This window comes from Trichomycterus rosablanca, chromosome 18, assembly GCF_030014385.1.
Source record: "Trichomycterus rosablanca isolate fTriRos1 chromosome 18, fTriRos1.hap1, whole genome shotgun sequence".
NCBI classification, from domain to species: domain Eukaryota; kingdom Metazoa; phylum Chordata; class Actinopteri; order Siluriformes; family Trichomycteridae; genus Trichomycterus; species Trichomycterus rosablanca.
This window is the reverse complement of record NC_086005.1, coordinates 22,313,821-22,333,084: the sequence shown is the minus strand read 5'-3', so window position 1 is coordinate 22,333,084 and position 19,264 is coordinate 22,313,821. Positions and strand designations below refer to the sequence as shown.

The 19,264-nt window shown below is 40.1% G+C and overlaps 1 protein-coding gene across 1 annotated transcript; it reads left to right on the top strand.

Annotated features, from left to right (window-relative positions):
* Positions 1-8,827: 8,827 nt before the first annotated feature.
* Positions 8,828-18,033, top strand: sh2d4a (SH2 domain containing 4A). The gene is made up of 8 exons (XM_063014141.1): positions 8,828-9,002; positions 11,012-11,171; positions 14,409-14,535; positions 14,748-14,895; positions 15,959-16,157; positions 16,306-16,439; positions 17,189-17,406; positions 17,925-18,033. Exons 1-8 carry the CDS (start codon positions 8,828-8,830, stop codon positions 18,015-18,017), a joined length of 1,254 nt encoding a protein of 417 aa, XP_062870211.1. The 3' UTR covers positions 18,018-18,033.
* Positions 18,034-19,264: the final 1,231 nt, after the last annotated feature.

Sequence of the window (19,264 nt, the reverse complement as noted above, 5' to 3'; positions counted from 1 at the left end):
TAATAGGTTTTATTGTTGGCTTTTAAGGCCCTAAATGGCATGGCATACCATCATATAAGTATACATGTAAGTTTGTATTCCACTAAAAGTTCCTAGGTCTGATAACCTAATGATTTTAAAAGCACCAAGGTCCAAGCTTAAGAGCAGTGGTGATCGAGTCTTTGCAGCAGCTGTTATGATTTTATGGACCTTCCCAGGTTATGACTCCCCAATCACTGGGTAATATTAGGTCACAATTTTTGGCGTTTAACGCTGGTTGAGTGGTGTGGTTATTATAATTGGTATTATTGTGTTATTATGTAATTACAATGTCTTATGAATTTATTTTTAATGTGTTACACTTTGGTCAACAATGGTTGTTCTGTATTCTTTGTACTAAATTCTTTAGTGTCTTATATCAGTCTAAAGAACATTTTCATATAGGGTTCAGATGACTCACATACTGTATGTATATTCATATAAGGCATAGATTACTTCAGATCTGAAATTCTATGTTATAAGTAGTTGCTGGCTGCTTCTTTAAACCAGTCAGTGGTGGATTCCCAGAGAGTCGTACTGCATACAGAGATTAACCTAGGGTGAATCCTCCAGTGTTCAAGTTCCTGTCTCAAAAAGACAGTAAAACTCACATTTATACAGCTGTAATAAGGAGAAACTTTTTTCCTCTGTCCCAGTTGGCCAATTGAGCCTGTTGAACACCCGGCCAAGCATGCTAGCACAGCTGAGAATTCCAGAACTCAGCTCCCTTCGTTGGTGAACTAGTGCATTAGACTGCTGCACCACTTGAGTACCCGGAAATATTTATTTATTCAAACATTAAATGTACATTTACAGTTCTGCACTGGAAAGACAGACCAGTATTATAATGTTACACCCTTAACATGTGGTCACTGCGGCTTAGTATGCATTTTTACATGAAAATGTCATGTAGTACAAATGTGTAACCCCAAAATGAGAAGCAAAAGTATTTCTTAATACCTCAACTTCTGAGAATGTACTGCAGGAAACTAATGTTTGGTTTAAGGTGAATTGCTATGTTGCAAAATATGGCACACTGTATGGGCAAAATCACTGAGTCACTCATTCCTCAATATAAAAAAAAATCAGTCAAAAAGACAAGAAGCCATGGTTTGCAATCAGTGTGCCAAATTATCTTAAAGGCTTTCAGCTGGGTTGAGGTCAGGGCCCCTTGCAGGCAGGCAAGTTCCTCCACAGCAATCTGAATGAATCTGCCCAGGATGTGGTAATACTAGAACAGAAAAGAGCCTTCCCTAAACTGTTGGAACAAAATTGGAAGCATATAATATACATTTACGATGTTTATCCAGAGTGACCTACAAATTATGACAATGCAATTTGAGCAATTGAGAGTTGCTCAGGTGCCCAACAGTGGTACCTTGGTGGTGATGGGGCTTGAGTACTAGTCCAGCGGTAGCTCAGTGTTTATTAATTGATTTTATAAACTAGTTAGCAATGGGTGTGTCTAAAACACTGAACTCAATAATTAGGAGGCATGTCCAAATACTTTTGCCACTATACTTTTGTACATTTATAACAATGATAGAACATTTAAGTCAATTAATCCATTTAAGTACACCAGCACAGAGATTCTGAACTCCCTGGTTCAAAACTTAGTGTTGCCACCGGTCAGCTGGACGCCATCTAGCAGGCATAATTAGCAGTTCTGCTAGGGTGGGATGACCAGACTATGTGGTGGTGGGGGGGGGGGGGGGGGGGGGGTCTTCAAATGCTGTGTAAGGACCCTAAGGGAGATAGACAGGCGCTTGTGCAGAGTGCATAGGTGAAAAAGGGTTCCGCTAAGGGCTGCGCGCGGGTTGGAGGAGGCGTGAGCAGCAATATACCCTCCTCAACTGCAATCAGGGATCCACCAGCAACAGAACACAAATTGACTACACTAAATTGGAAGAAAATGCATAAATAAAATAGAAAAAAATGTAATTCATTTAAATATTGCACTGGGATCAAATTTTGCTTACACAGTTACCTATCAACAGATTTGGTAAAACCTAATAAATAAAATCCTTCAACACTGCTAATTGTAATAAACACTATCATAAATAATATATCCACTCTTATAAATCTGTTCTGTAGTTGTACACATTTCCTCTTGTTAAAGTCCCTAGGATCATACACAGAGGACATGAACATAAGCAAGGACCAGCTAACAGAGCTTTTATTCACAGTGTCCCTCGGGGTGAGAGAGCATAACACAGAGGAAAAGCTTTACCCTCCACCCTCTTACACAACTCAGCTCTACATCACAAACTTATTTCACTAAACTCAACCTTTCTCTCCTACAGCTTGACCCTGGTATCAATGCACCCTCTGATGTTAGGCCACTTTACTAAGATTGCTGCCTACTCATATGTACACATTGGAGACCGGAAGGTTCAAGATCACGGAGTTCCTGGGATATGACAGAGGGCCGTTTTAGGAATGAAAAGGGATCAACATCAAATCTATGGCAGCATTGTGCTTTACATTAATCACTTAAATATGCTCATTTATGCTTTTCCCCCATTTTCCCTCCCTATCTAGTTGTATCCTAGTTGTATTCCTCTCTACTGGTGCTGATTTCCACTCCTGACTGAGGAGAGCCGTGACTAACACACGCCTCCTCTGACACACGTTAAACTAACATTCTTACTAGCAAATACTGGTTTGATATCAAACATAATATAAGTACTGCTGACACATGATTTTATCTTGTATATAAGATATAAACATTGTCCTACCAAATGCTTTTATTTTTTAAATTAATTGATTTATTTTTTATGCATTTTCTCCCCATTTTCCTCCTGATTTAGCACACTCAATTTTGTCTTCCGCTGCTGAGAGATACCCGATTGCATCCGAGGAGAGCACGTCGCTGTACACGCCTCTTCTGACACGTGCACAGCCCTCCTCTTCTCGCCCCTGTATTCTGCACAGTTGTCTCTTCTGCCAATCAGGGTCCAAACACAGCCTATGAAGAACCACCCACCTACCCATAGTCCGGTCCCCACCCTGCAGATACGGTGGCCAATTAGTATCTGCTGCAGGCACTGCCAATTGTGCCCACTAGATGGCGCCCAGCCGACCGGTGGCAACACAGAGTTTTGAACCGAGGAGTTCAGAATTTCTGCGCTGGTGTGCTAGCGGAATATCACTCTGCGCCACCTGGGCGCCCTGTCAAATGCCTTTAAATCTAGAAAGTATTATAAAGCCTGTTGCAAAAGCAAAAAAACACTGATATACAACATGTGGCCAAAAGTATACAAACACGTCTGATTGAGATTCATTCAATCGTTTATTCGCTGTCTGTTTCACCACTGCTTTAACCTGTAAAGTGTCACGGTGTGTCCGATTCACTGTACAGGTCGCCAGTCTATCACAGGGCAAACACACTCACACACACTCATACCTAAGGCAATTTTGCATCTCCAACTAAGCTGACTACATTTCTTTGGACTGTAGGAGGACACCAGAGCACCCAGAGGAAACCCACTGTCCCAGTGCACAAAATTAGGTACATAAAGCATTCTGCAAACCAGGCATTTCTGACCAAACCCTAAGAGTCTGACTTTATTAATGCTCTTATTTTTACCAGACACTTGCTAAATTCTGAGGAAAGCCTTATCAAAAGAATGCATGCTGTTATAGCTGTGAGTAGAGGCTGTACAATTATGCTCAAACAGGAAATGGTCTTCCCCACACGGTTCGAACAAAGTTACACTATCCAGCAGCAAAGCATGCATTACTCAGAACATGTACAGAACAAGTGGGAACAAATAAGAAGCCCTCACCCTCCCTTTTGTAAATTGCATTTGCAGCATAAAAGCTGAAATCTCTTCTCTCCAGGGAACAGAAATGATTTAGCTGTGTCCCTGCACCTCCCAAAAGTGTTGACATCAAACACTCGGTGATGCACAAAGCAACACGGGCCACGCCCCAGATACTCTATACAGGATGAACTGAAGCTCCGAAAAGATAGCATCACACGGACACATAAACATTAGGAAATTATAGAGTTCCATTCCAGCACAGAGCAGGAAGTGATTATTGCCTTTAAGCTAATGCCCAGTTTTGTTCCAAAGACTGTGTTGTGTACACATACAGCAAATTAACAAGGAATCCTGTGGAGCCTTGTTCTACCCAGCAGATGTTTCTAACTGGGTCATGCTTGATGCAAAATGACAATGACTTTACAAAAAATCAAAACAAAACTGTTTAACCACAAATGGCACAAATGTCATAATCTCAGGAATAATGCGTGCAATGAATAAATGATGGATGTATTTTAAGAGCATCTTTATTATTACAGTAAATAAAAATGTATTGCTAGGGGCTAGTGTGGTGTAGCATTAAACTGAGCAAGCACACTATAATGTTTCATGTATCGAGTTTGAATCCCTATAGTTGCTCTTGACCAGTCGGGTGTCTACATACAGACATGACTGGCTACATCTGAGGGGTGGCCGAGGCGCTGCGGTGAACTGGCATTCTGTCTGGGAAGCGTTGCTGCATTGTGCTTAGTGATTTCGGGGAAAACTGACTCACTGTGACCATGACCAGAATAAAGCATTGTTAAAAAACAAACATCTAATGCTGGTTTGGATAAGGCTTATAGTGTGCCTAGCTAAGCAGAACAACAAACAATGGTTTATAAAATAGTTTATTAAAGATAGTAACCTATAATAACATTACTTATGCGCAACTACACTACATGTCCAAAATTATGTCATCTTTATCAAGTCTAGCCCTGGGCAGGCCCCTGCTGCACCAACCTCCACTCCTCTGGAAAGGCTTTACGCAAGATTTTGGCATGTGTCTAAATAATTTTGTGCCTATGCAGTCAAAAAAACATTTCTGATTTTGGCTGAAAAGACCTGGCTTGCAACTGACATTCCGATTCATCCCAAAGGTTTTTCATGGGGTTGAGGTCTGGGCTCTGTGGCAACAACTGGAGTTACTCCACCTTTTGACTCTTGTTAAAGCATGTCTGTATAGACCTATAACCTTCCCCAAAAGGCAATGGGTGTGGCTGAAACACCAGAACTCCAAAGCACCAGAGCTGCAATAACTACTACTCTACAAATTGTGCCACCTAGTGATCGTCTTTAATGTCTGCAAGTGTATGTGTGTTGTGTCTTAGTGATATTTGTTTTCCTTGATCTTTCTTTACGTTTGACTCTCACAAACACAAACAAAGGCACTAATTTTATTTATAGGTTTTAATGTGTTTGTCTGAAAAACTGAGCAGCAAAGCAGCCCCAAAACATTATGGGTCCTACACTAAGCTTAAAGCTAAGGTAAGTTTATGGTGCTGATATCTAGTGTTTTTTTCTACAAACATGACATTGTACTGTATATACTGTATGTGTTTATAAAGATAAACGTCTGTCACATCAGTTGGTAGCAAACTGTTTGAAAGTCTTTTTAAAAATAAGGATAGTTGAATAGATGAATAAATCAGCTCCAGCTTATAAAAGTTATACAATTTAAAGCAAGTTTGGCCCTGAGTATATACTATATATACAGTGTATCACAAAAGTGAGTACACCCCTCACATTTCTGCAAATATTTCATTATATCTTTTCATGGGACAACACTATAGACATGAAACTTGGATATAACTTAGAGTAGTCAGTGTACAGCTTGTATAGCAGTGTAGATTTACTGTCTTCTGAAAATAACTCAACACACAGCCATTAATGTCTAAATAGCTGGCAACATAAGTGAGTACACCCCACAGTGAACATGTCCAAATTGTGCCCAAATGTGTCGTTGTCCCTCCCTGGTGTCATGTGTAAAGGTCCCAGGTGTAAATGGGGAGCAGGGCTGTTAAATTTGGTGTTTTGGGTACAATTCTCTCATACTGGCCACTGGATATTCAACATGGCACCTCATGGCAAAGAACTCTCTGAGGATGTGAGAAATAGAATTGTTGCTCTCCTCAAAGATGGCCTAGGCTATAAGAAGATTGCTAACACCCTGAAACTGAGCTACAGCATGGTGGCCAAGGTCATACAGCGGTTTTCCAGGACAGGTTCCACTCGGAACAGGCTTCGCCAGGGTCGACCAAAGAAGTTGAGTCCACGTGTTCGGCGTCATATCCAGAGGTTGGCTTTAAAAAATAGACACATGAGTGCTGCCAGCATTGCTGCAGAGGTTGAAGACGTGGGAGGTCAGCCTGTCAGTGCTCAGACCATATGCCGCACACTGCATCAACTCGGTCTGCATGGTCGTCATCCCAGAAGGAAGCTGACGCACAAGAAAGCCCGCAAACAGTTTGCTGAAGACAAGCAGTCCAAGAACATGGATTACTGGAATGCCCTGTGGTCTGACGAGACCAAGATAAACTTGTTTGGCTCAGATGGTGTCCAGCATGTGTGGCGGCGCCCTGGTGAGAAGTACCAAGACAACTGTATCTTGCCTACAGTCAAGCATGGTGGTGGTAGCATCATGGTCTTGGGCTGCATGAGTGTTGCTTGCACTGGGGAGCTGCAGTTCATTGAGGGAAACATGAATTCCAACATGTACTGTGACATTCTGAAACAGAGCATGATCCCCTCCCTTCGAAAACAGGATAACGACCCCAAACACAACCTCCAAGATGACAACTGCCTTGCTGAGGAAGCTGAAGGTAAAGGTGATGGACTAAACCCAATTGAGCATTGAGCAAACCCTGTGGCGCATCCTCAAGTGGAAGGTGGAGGAGTTCAAGGTGTCTAACATCCATCAGTTCCGTGATGTCATCATGGAGGAGTGGAAGAGGATTCCAGTAGCAACCTGTGCAGCTCTGGTGAATTCCATGCCCAGGAGGGTTAAGGCAGTGCTGGATAATAATGGTGGTCACACAAAATATTGACACTTTGGGCACAATTTGGACATGTTCACTGTGGGGTGTACTCACTTTTGTGATACACTGTATATATATAACAAGGAATTAAAAGTGATTTAAAACCTGAAAACAAGATTTCATCCACTTGTGTTTGTGTATAATTGTATTATATCCACTTACATCCACTGTGTTAGTTCATGCTTTTAACCTTGTGGTAACAGTCCGGGAAGGGCCTGTGCCACTGTGCACAAAGCAAGTCTTATAATAGAATGATCTGATGACTTTGATGTGAGGGATTTCCAGTAGTCTGCACAAAGCCCTGATTTCAACCCTTATAAGACACTGCTGGGATAAAGTGGAACATCAGTTGCAAACCAGGACCAAACCAGTATTACACAAAGTATTATTATTAAATATTGAAACACAATTATTAATTTTAATTGATTAAGAACTGAATTTACTAAGATAATAATATGAGTGCTTAACCAGAATTGACTCTTTTATACATGATGTGTTTTTCCAACAACAGTGCTTAACCTAATAAATAAAACCATAAAACTTAAATTATGTGTAAAGCCTTAAAGAGTGTCGGCTGTCTAGACCCAAAGAGTGGTTTGAGGGAGGTAACTATATACACTTACCAGGCATAACATTATGACCACTGACAGGTGAAGTGAATAACACTGATTATCTTCATCACGGTACCTGTTAGTGGGGGGATATATTAGGCAGCAAGCGAACATTTTATCCTCAAAGTTGATGTGTTAGAAGCAGGAAAAATGTGTATAAATTGGAGTGAGTTTGACAAGGGCCCAACTGTGATGGCTAGACGACTGGGTCAGAGCATCTCAGAAACTGCAGCTCTTGTGGGGTGTTCCCGGTCTGCAGTGGTCAGTATCTATCAAAAGTGGTCCAGGGAAGGAACAGTGGTAAACCAGCGACTGGGTCATGGGTGGCCAAGGCTCATTGATGCCCGTGTGGTCTGATCCAACAGACGAGCTACTGTAGCTCAAATGGCTGAAGAAGTTACTGCTGGTTCTGATAGAAAGGTGTCAGACTCAATGCCTCGGGTCAGGGCTGTTATGTCAGCAAAAGGGGGACCAACACAATATTAGGAAGGTGGTCATAATGTTATGCCTCATCGGTGTATTTTTGTTCATGTATGTAGGTGTTCGAATATTTTTGACCATATAGTGTATTTTAGCATCAGCCTGCGGAACATGAGGAGAATTTCACATAATATTAAAATGCTTTTTTTTTAAACCACAGTTATTCATTTTAATACATCTAGAACTGAATTTACTGAATTAATGTGTCTGTGCATAACCAGACTTCACGTCCAACAACAGTGCTTGACCTAATGTTCTTATGGGCACAAATCCCCACAAACACACTCAAAATTTTTGTGCAAGGCTATAAAGAGTGTCGGCTGTTATAATCTTCGAGCTATGTTCAGATATTTTTGACCATATTGTGTATTTAAGCATCAGCCTCCAGAACATGAGGAGCATTTTACACAATATTTTAAATCACAGTTTTAAATGTACTGATGTAAGTGCATAACCAGAACCGACTCTCTTACACACGATGTGTTTTTTTCCTGCGGGCTTGTGTGTACGTCACAAAGCACCATTATCACTGACTGGAATGAGGAAGTAGATTTCAGTTAACACAAGGTTTGAACAGTATGAAAGCCACACTCAATGTACAGGGAAACAGGGAGCTGAACACTTTTATATCTAGGTATTAATAATGCTCATCCACTATGCATAAAAGTGTTTGCATATCACATGTACAGTGTTATGTAAAGTGATTTGTATAGTGGGTACCTAGTTTGACATGGACCTGTTATGGACACAATGCTGAGAAATCATTGATTTAGGACTCAATCCTTTGGCTGCAACTTTCACCTCTGGATTATTTGGATTCCTCTGGATACTCATGGAGATTATATCTTTGTAAAACAAGCGGATAAGTGTAACCATGCTGCAGCAGATTCTTACTGACATGTACATTGAGCCAGAGCTTCTGGCTGAGCTAAATGATGAGCAGAAGCAGATCCTCTTTTTTAAAATGAGAGAAGAGCAGGTCCGGAGGTGGAAAGAGAGAGAGGCACGGCTCGAGCAGCAAGAGACTGCGAGGATTAAGCCCAAAAAAGGTGAACATCTTGTCTTCAAGACACTTTTTATCTGTGTCTAGTCTCAATATGTGCAAGATTATACTCTTTTGTCATATTTAAAAAATGCATGCAGGGGGTAGGTTGTGTGTATACTTGTAGTATGTGATAAGAAGGGGCTTAATGTGTTGGGGGTGGGCCCCAAAATCATGATCTGAATGGTTGCCACCTACTGACATGTAACAAAGGACAAATCTAATTCAAAGCCAGTCATAGCATGTTTTTGTATTAAAAACTGCGCACAAAATACATTAATTTGATTGAAATTGAAGGTGATCAGTCACACAGTTCCACTGCAAGTAAAGCCAAACAACAGAATCTAATCATCTAATCAAATCACTTAAATCAATATTAATAGTAAACTCAAATCAATTTGACATAATCTAACTACATATGTAATACAAGTTAAAGTAATGTATTTAATGTTTGTGCTTTTTATCATTTACATCTAACACAATACTATATATTTTGTTATTTTAAGTAACTACCTATCATAGTGCTATAACAGTAAATATAAATAAATAGTTCAATTATAAATAAATGGTTCAATTCTAGGTAAACTCTCCCAGTTTAAACTGATGTAGACAGACTGCTTCTGGTCTGACCAGGTCTTAATGAGTAATGAATTACACTAAACAGGATTTTCAACCTGTGGAATGGCCTGGTCACACCTTAAACACTTCAGCTTAACAGTGACAGCTTTACATTCAAGTTTCATAATTATGAGCCAAGTAGGTTCAATAATTATATCATATAACTTGACAATTATTTAAAGCTTTAAAGCTTGCAACACTGAGATCGCACTTGTATAATGTAGGTATATAATAACAAAAATAATCTGATTTTTTTTTGCTAAACGAATAACTTCTATAGTAGAAAGAATGCTTCTGAAACAAACCCCATTTTCAGAAAAGTTGGGACATTTTATAAATATGCAATAAAAATAAGAATCTCGATTTGTTAATTCACTTGATTCTTCACTGTATTTTGTAAACATAAACACTTTATAATGTGATACCTGCAAGACACTCAAAAAAGTTGGGACAGAGGCGTCTTTAACCCATGTGTTCCATCACCTTTCCTATTAAAACACTCTTTAACGGTTTGTGAACTAAGGGCATTATTTGTTATAAGTTTTGCAAATGGAATTTTTATCCATTCTTGCTTGATATGAGACTTCAGCTGCTCAACAGTCTGTGGTCAGCGTTGTTTGATTGATTACTTCATGCTGAACTATACATTTTCAATAGGAGACAGCTCTACACTGCAGGCAGGCCAGTCAAGCACATACACTCTGTGTCTATGAACCACACTGTTGTAGTGTGTACAGATGAGGCCTGGCATTGTCTTGCTGAAATAATCATAGACTTGTTGGAAAAGACGTTGCCTTGATAGCTCCGCGTCAATGGTACACATGCCCTATATTATGACAGTTGTTGGCTTTGCAGCTTTCGCTGATAACAGTCTGGATGGTCCTTTTTGTCTTTGTCACAGAGAACTCGGTGTCCTTAAACATGTTTATGTTCAGGCACCAAGAGACACTGCAAGCTTCTGGAAGTGATGTGTGTTTCTTGTTGGACTGCTGACGTTACTTACCACTAAAAGTAATTAATAAACTATACTGTCCAAGCTCAGTATGGAGCTCTTATAGACCCTCTCCACCTGTGTATATGTAAAACTCAGAAAGACTGAAGCAATGGTGGGGAATGCCACAACACCTGAGGCTATAAGCCTTTACTTATGACTGGTAAATCTCTAGTGTCGACAGTTCCATTATGGCTAGACAATGAACTAAATACTTCTAAATAAACAGCAAGCTAGGGTACCGGTGTGTAAATAGATATGTGACTGCGATGAGCACAAAGACAAACACTACCTAAATGTGTCTTTATTCTAAAGAAGGCTTTGTTCTGTTTTAAGAACTTTAAGACTAGGAAGTCTGTAGTAAACTCTTCTTATATTGTGTAATTTTATGTTTGTGTTTTTTTTAGTCTCAAGTAAGACTGTGTCATGGCTAAAGGCATCAGACTGCGATATGTGGGTGTGGGTGATGGGTGAGCACACTGATGATAAGCCCTACGACCAGATTTGTGATGAGATCATGGCCGAGAGAGCAGCCCTGCAAGCCCAGAAAGAAGCAGAGGTGCTCAGGTATGCTGTATGCATTTTCCATTCATTGGCAGTACAGTGACCTGGAACTAAAAAGAATTCCTTAGGAAATGGGTATGGTTCCACATAGTATTTATTATTTAGCTTTAAAAACAAATACTAAACACTTGGCATTCAGTCAAGCTTAGATATGCAAAATCATGCCATGCAAGAGCGCTCACCAGCAGAAGGGTGTGGGCATGTCTAAGCACAGCTGTGTTTCTGATAAATATAATTATAGCATGGGGATTTTTTGCTCAGAAGGGACTTCTGTTTCTTCTTTTGTTGCTTGATGACATTAAAACAAGCTTTAAATTGGAAGATAATCAGGCATTTAAAAAATTGTGCAATCACATACCTCTCACTGTATCTGTGAGGGTTTATTTTAGGTACTTTAGTTTCCACCCATCTTACAATATCATGCAAGAGGTGGGTTGGCAACTCTAAATCTCCCCTAAATTGACACCCTGTTCAGGTTGTATACCTGCCCTGCACCCAGTGTTTCAGGGTTGCACCAATTACATTACAGTAGAAGAAGAAGATATACTTCATTTGTCATATATACATATACAGTTGTACAGTACAATGAAATTCTTTCTTCGCATATCCCAGCTTGTTTGCAGGGTCAGCCATCGTACTGCGCCCCTGGAGCAGAAAGGGTTAAGGGCCTTGCTCAAGGACCCAACAGTGGCTGCATAGGAGAGCCTGGATTTGAACCGCCAATCTTCCGGTTGATAGCCCAAAGCTCTACCCACTAGGCTACCACTGTCCCATCCTAGTACATCCAGTACATCCTAGTGGGAAGAGCTTGGGCCATCAGTTGAGTTCAAATCCCAGCTGTTGGGCCCTTGAGCAAGGTTCTTAACCCTCTCTGCTTCAGGGGCACATACAATGGCTGGTGGCTTGGTGGGTGGCACTCCTGGGTTAGATTCCTAGGTGGAGAGGTCTGGGTCATTTCTTTGTGGAGCATCCGAGAGCTCTGATTTCCTCCCACAGTCCAAAGACATGCAGATTAGGTGAACTGGAGATACAAAATTGGCCATGACTGAACCTGAACTGATGAATCATGTAAATCTACTTGTGTAAATCGTGACATATATAAAATTATTCATGATTTGTATGTTAAATGTTGTATGACTTTCCCAAACCTACAACACTGCTTGTTCATGAACTCCTCCCAAAAGTTGTATAAATGCAACCCAGTGTTATCAGCACTGTATCAGACTTTTCTGAGTAAAAACAAGCCACCACCTTCACTGAACACTACAAGGCTCAGCTCCTGACCTTTTGTAAAGTTAACAGTTAGTCATTAATTGGCTGTTGAAGATTTCCCCTATGCACTACTTTTATCTCTAGTTAAATATTCTCCCAGCTCAATCACAGGCTACTGACACTGTGCTGAACTGCTGAGTGCATGTTCTGTATATTTGCTCTTATGCCAGCATGTTGGGTTTTATTTTTGGGGAGCTGGGAAGTAAAATTAATAAATATAAAACACAAATGACCCAACAATATGGCTAACTGTTATACTAGCATATCTGGAAATGTAAAAGTCATACACAAGCACCTATAAAAGCATAGCATAAAATGATCAAAATATTGCTACACACAAAAATAATACGATTTATGCCATATTGATAATCATTTTATGTAGAATAAATTTCACAATGATATAGTAACGCTACAAAATTTATAATGTGAATAAAATAAAAAATCTAGTCATGTCCAGTTATCCGATTGCTTTTCACTTCCTTTCTACTGCTGCTATCTTCTACTCCTAACCAAAGAGAGCCCTGACTAACACACTCCACCACCGACACGTGTGCAGTACGAGGCGAGTTCATATGAGGCTCAGTATTGCATATGGAGAGTCACGCACTGATCTCCATTATCCTCCGTCTTGGTGCAGGTGCTATTTATCAGCCAGCAGAGGTCGTAATTGCATCAGTTATAAGAAATCCCTGTCTGGCATCAACCCCAATGGACAAGCCAATTATTGTCTGTATAGGGGTCCAGCCTGCTGGTAACTTGTGAGTTTGAATCTCAGCTCTTGTGTGCTGGCGTGTTTTACTGCGGTTCCACTTGAATTTACATTATAAATGTTGTAATATTACTATATCAGTGTGAAATGTATTCTACATAAAAATGATCATCAACATGACATAAATTATTTTGAAACAATCTTCTGGTACCTTATGGAGTCCATAACACCGATGATTCACTTGTTAAAGAAAACAAATAATTCATTCATTGTGTGTTTTACCACTGCTTTAACCTACTGAGGGTCACGGTGGGTCCAGTTCACTGGGCGAATGGTAGGAAACACCCCGGACTGGTTGCCAGTCCATCACAGGGCAAATACACACACATTAACATACACACTAGGGTAATTTTGTATTTCTAGTTAAACTGACAGCATGTTTTTGGACTGGAAACCAGATTACCCAGAGAAAACCCACGCAGACATGGGGAGAACATGCAAACTTTATACAAAAAGAATCAAAGGACCCCACTGGAAAATAGAACATTGCTTGTAAAAGGCCTAGTGGTTAACATACCGTAACATACTAGTAATCAGAAGGTGGCTGCTTCAAGCCCCACCACTGCCAGGTTGCTGCTGTCTAAGCCTCAATTGCTTAGACTGTATACTGTAACTGTAATGTAAGTCGCTTTGGATAAAGGCGTCTGCTCAAATGCTGTAAATGTAATAAAAAATTGATGTAGCACATTCCCTTACTTAACCATATTGACAAAAATCTAAATTTTTTATTAAAATTAAAACTCTTTTATAATTTTGGGGGTTCTTTTGAATATTTTATTATTAAAATTATAAAACTATTAAATGCTTCTCATTTATTTTCAGTGTGTTTATTGACCTACAGATTTGTATTCACTTTATTGAAGCATTGTAAGGGGTTACGTCATTTGTTGCTGATAAAAACACAAAATGCACAGGAAGCTGCAATAGTTCTTTCTAATAGCTGAAGAACACCAACAGAAACCAGATTTGCTATATTTACTCTTTGCACTGTCACGGAAAGGTATGCTTGGCTTGACAAGAAGCCAAAACTTGTTTTTACTGTCACTTGTGCATGACATGATGTTAGACACCCATGTTATTACAGACATTCCAGCAGTGACGTGTGTAGTTTTTGGGAAGCTAAGATAGAGATTTCAAATTGCGATTTCAAATAATGATGCTGATACCTTTAGTGATGTAGCTGTTTTGGCTGTGTGCAGAGCTCAAAAGGAAGCTGAACTGGAAAGGCGCTTCTCTGGTTTGCATATAGGACAGGAGGAGGCTGCCAGGAAGGAAGAAGCTGAAAAGGCAGTGGCCCTGGAGAGAAGCAGACAGGAAGAGTTAAAGGTATTGATGATTTCAACTCAAAGTGTAGCACACATGGTGAAGGAAAACAAGCATTATATTCATGCACATTCACTCCAAATGTACACACAGTATAATTCAGATTTTAAAACATAAAAATAATCAACAAATAGCAAATTAGCAAATGGATTTGTCAGAATGAACAGATATATGTATTTGAACACTGACTAATTTGGGCTGCGTTCTCATTCCAGAGGCAAGAGGAGGAGGAAAGAAAAAAAGCTGAGGAGGAGGTTAGGAGGCTCAAGGAGGAAAGAGCTCAGCAGATTTATATGAACCTGAAGGAAGTCCAGCATGAAGGAAAAGGCCAAGACAATGAGGAAAAAGCCTGGCAGGACTCATGTAAGACTATGCATTTATTACTAAACTCTTTGCCCTATAAAAGCCCCTTGACTATATTTTACTATTTCAAATGTAGTAAAGTTAGTTTTGTCATTTTAAGACTTTTGTCATGAGCGTTTTTTAACAAATTGAAAAGATATTCTTTGTGAGGTCTATCAGAATGGTAAGTACCATCCACTTTAAATAAAATCCAAATAAAGTCAAGGTAGCTTTAGGGCTTCTAGGTGGCAATGCTACCGGTCAGCTGGGTGCCCCCTTGCAGACAAAAACTGACCACCCGGTCAGTGAGAAAAGACCAAGACTAAAAAGGGGGTGGGATCTTTAATGATTAAGTGTTAGAAGTGTAGAAACGCGAAGATCAATGTGTGGCCTTACATGTGAATCCACCATGGTATAGACGAAGCATGGACAAGGGAGGGTGTGTGTCAGGCAAAAATATCCTCCTCGGATGGAATCGGGGTCCCCAGCAGCGGAAGACTAATTGGCTATGCTAAATTGGGAGAAAAATGCATAAATAAAATAGTAAAAAAGTAGCATTTAAAACAAGTCAAACATACAATAAATATACAATAGAGCTTAATTTATTCCATCATAATGAAGTAAGGAAAATAGAACACACAGGTCAACCTTCTTGACAACAAACTTGATGGGTACGAATTAGAATCAGCGTCACTCCGGCTGAAATGCAAAAATCAGTCCCTGCAAATAAGTTTATGGAACAATGATATCCAGGGTGTTACAGCAAAAATCTTGCTCAAACAAAAATCGTCATTCAACAAGACAATGATTCAAATCAACACTGGATGGGTTTTAAAAAAAATGCCCTTAAGTGACCCAGTCAAAGTCCTGATCTTAACCCTATTAGACATCTAGCAGACATCTCAAGATCACTGTGCAAACAAATCATTCAAAAGAGGTTTACAACGGTCTGAGAATGGTCACATACTGTTGCTTTAATTTGAATATTTAGTCATCTGAACATTATAACACTTTATAACATTATCAGCACTTTATAACATTAAATATAAATGTCTGTTTGCTTGTGCATCTGTGTGCATTTCAGTGAAGAAATCCAAAGCAGCAGACCAGCGCAGGCGTTCTCTGGCCAAACAGACAATAGAGGATCACCGTAGGCGTTCTGTAAAGGCGCTGGAGAGAGGCAAAGTGGCGGCCGTGGCCAAGGCTTTCAGAGAAGATGAACCTGCTCTTAAACCCATACCCAAGCCTAGAACCGTAACTCTTACTAATGAGCCCATTCAACGGTCAGTTCATATTTTTGTACATACATTACAATTACAATTATCACACCTGTGTCAGCTATTTCAGCTTTTATTAAATAGACCAGGGTTTTTCTGGGCCGTGACCCTTGGGTGATCCTTTTCTGCTTCACTTCTTTTCTTCTATTTAAAGAGACCGGAAGAAAGCCATGCGCCGGTCATTGTCGTCCTCAAGCAAAAAGGAAATAATCCGTTGGTTCGTAGAGAAACAGTTACCACTCCGAGTTTGTTTCCAGGAAGACGGCTGCATTGCACCTTGGTTCCATGGTAAGTTAATATGAAGTTTTGGATACTTTCATCTTTCATCTCCCAATCTAATCATATCCAATCACTCGATTGCATTTTGCTTCATCTGTACCGTTGCTGACCTCCATTCCTGACCAAAAAGAACAGTGACTAACACACGCCCTCTCTGATATGTGTGCAGTAGCCAACCGCTTCTTTTCATTTGCATCAGGCTAGTTCATATGGGGCTTGGTCTTGCATATGGAGAGTCATGCACTGATCTCCATTATCCCATCGATCAACCAGCAGAGCTCGTAATTTCATCAATTATGAGGAATCCAAATAATCAGGCATCCAACCGAAAGGACGAGCCAATCGGTGTTCGTACAGGCGCCCAGTCTGCTGGTAGCAGAGCTGAAATTCGAACTTATGAATTCTAATAAATGCTTTAAATCTTTACTAATCTTAAAACAATCACATTGTTCCTACACCAATTGGTCCCTTTATCCTCTCTGTTGCTCTGCATAATTGAATTTTTGGTGTTCATTCTCTGCACATCAGCTTAGCCCGTAATCAGGGTCAATTTTTGGCTCCAGATTTCTATTGGGCTATAATTTTAGACTGGACGTCTGTTCTTAAACCAGAAGTGATTATTCCTGGGGATACATACCAAAAGGTTGACAAATTGACCTTGAACCATACAGTTGGGTAGAAGAAATTCATTACAATGACAATTGTACATGATAAGATGGTACTACTGAAGTGACCTGTGCACTTCACATTTCCTCCAGGTATCATTTCTCGTCAGGAAGCTGAGGATTTACTCAGCGAGAGCAGCATGGGAAGTTTCCTGGTTCGTGTTAGTGAAAAAATATTCGGGTACGTCCTTTCTTACCGAGGCCCGGACGAATTTAAACACCTCCTCATTGATGCCACAGACAACTGCTACATGCTGCTAGGAGACCAGATCAAATTTACATCTCTGGGGGAGCTGGTGGAGTACCATAAGGTAACTAAACACAACATATTTCTTCATCACATATCCTACAAAATGTATAAAATAATTTGCATAACATTTAAGATAAAAACAATAAAGAAATACAAATGTATTCACACCCCATATTGGCAAAAGACACTACACAAATTATGAGATTACAATCTGTAATGGGTTCCTAACGTGAAGGACATGCAACTGCACTGTTTTGCCGCCAGATGTCGCCAAAACACAGTTTGTAGGTTCTAGTGATTATAGATCAGTAAGATTTGTGTGACTGCAGAGAGATCTGAGGTGAATGTGTCACTGCCAGCAACTTGTTGTAGACCAGGGGTGTCCAAACTTTTCTTGTTGGGGGTCTGATAGACTAAAAATATATAAACAAGAGCCACAGACTCTCTGTAATGAATTCTGTAATCAAAAACAGTTACACTTTCTCTTTATTTGAGTAACTAGTCATCTATCATTGATTGTTGTGTAAACTACGATTGTACTGTACATGATTTTAAACTATCAGACAATTTTGTTTGCAGGAAGAGCCCTTAACTCCATCTGGAGGTGAACTGCTGGCACATCCATGCGGGCAAAAGCCTGGCACAGTGGACTATGCTGATCTCTTCACCTGAACCCTGACGGATGGAGCCCACACCCACCCTGCATATCTTGACTTTCTGCATACAAGAAACAAAAATGAAGGGATTTTGGATTAAACCAGTCTACATTGTTTTACCATGATGCCATTTCAGATGCTGCTGTCAGTATTTTAAAGGTTTCAGCAAATCCGTTTGATTAAGACATTGCTGTTGTGCTAAGAGGCTGCGTTAAATATGTCGGATATAAATAAAGGCACACTTTGCGCTATATAATACTTCATTTTTCAGCCAGTGTTAGCCCAGTGCATCAATCACTGAGGTACTACTTTGGCCATATAGTCTGGAAGTGTTAGCATGGAGGTTTGCTTATATAAATAAATCATAAAAAAAATACTAATGATTAAGCAATTATAAATAATACAAGTAACAGGTCTACTAAAAAACATGCTGATTAGTTTCACAATTTATTAAAAACACATACAAGGGCCTTAGATGTATGGTCTGTCAAATAAAATCTATATAAAACTTTATAAGTGAATTAAGCTTCTGAACGTTCATGTTAGATTGACATGGTCGACAAATATTCAGTTTGCAACCCAGTAACGTAGGCTTCATTCATCCTTAGTGTGATAAAGCAATACACATCATCATCATCGTTATATAAAATTTAAATGAGGATGAGAACACAAGCAGTTTAAAAAGATATCAAGTGACCAGACAGATCAGCATACACAGTGCTAATGGATCACAGTGCTTATGATTTGTTCTTGTATACCCATTTCCCGACACCGTATTACCCCTTTGCGCATCCTAAATATTCATTTCATTTTAACTATAAACACGTGCCATCCACAAATCAGAGTATCCAATTACCCTGATTGCACAACCCTCCACTGCTGACTGAGGAGCATCGCAACTGACACACGCCCCCTCCGACACGTGTGCAGTACCGTCTGCATCTGTTCACCTGCACGAGGCGAGTTCATATGCGGATCAGCTTTGTGCACGGAGAGCCACACCCTGATCAACGCATTATTCCTCGACTCTGTGCAGGCACCATCAATCAGCCAGCAGAGGTCGTAGCTGCATCAGTTATGAGGAACCCTGGTCCAACTTTCCCACCCTGTATGAACAACAGCCAATCGCCGCCCAGCCCAGCCGAACGACAGAGCTGAAATTCGATACGATGTGTTTGAAATCTCAGCTCTGGGGAATATATTTCTTACAGTAACATTTGATTGAAATCAATGACGGACTCGTTTAGGATCGGGATGGATAGA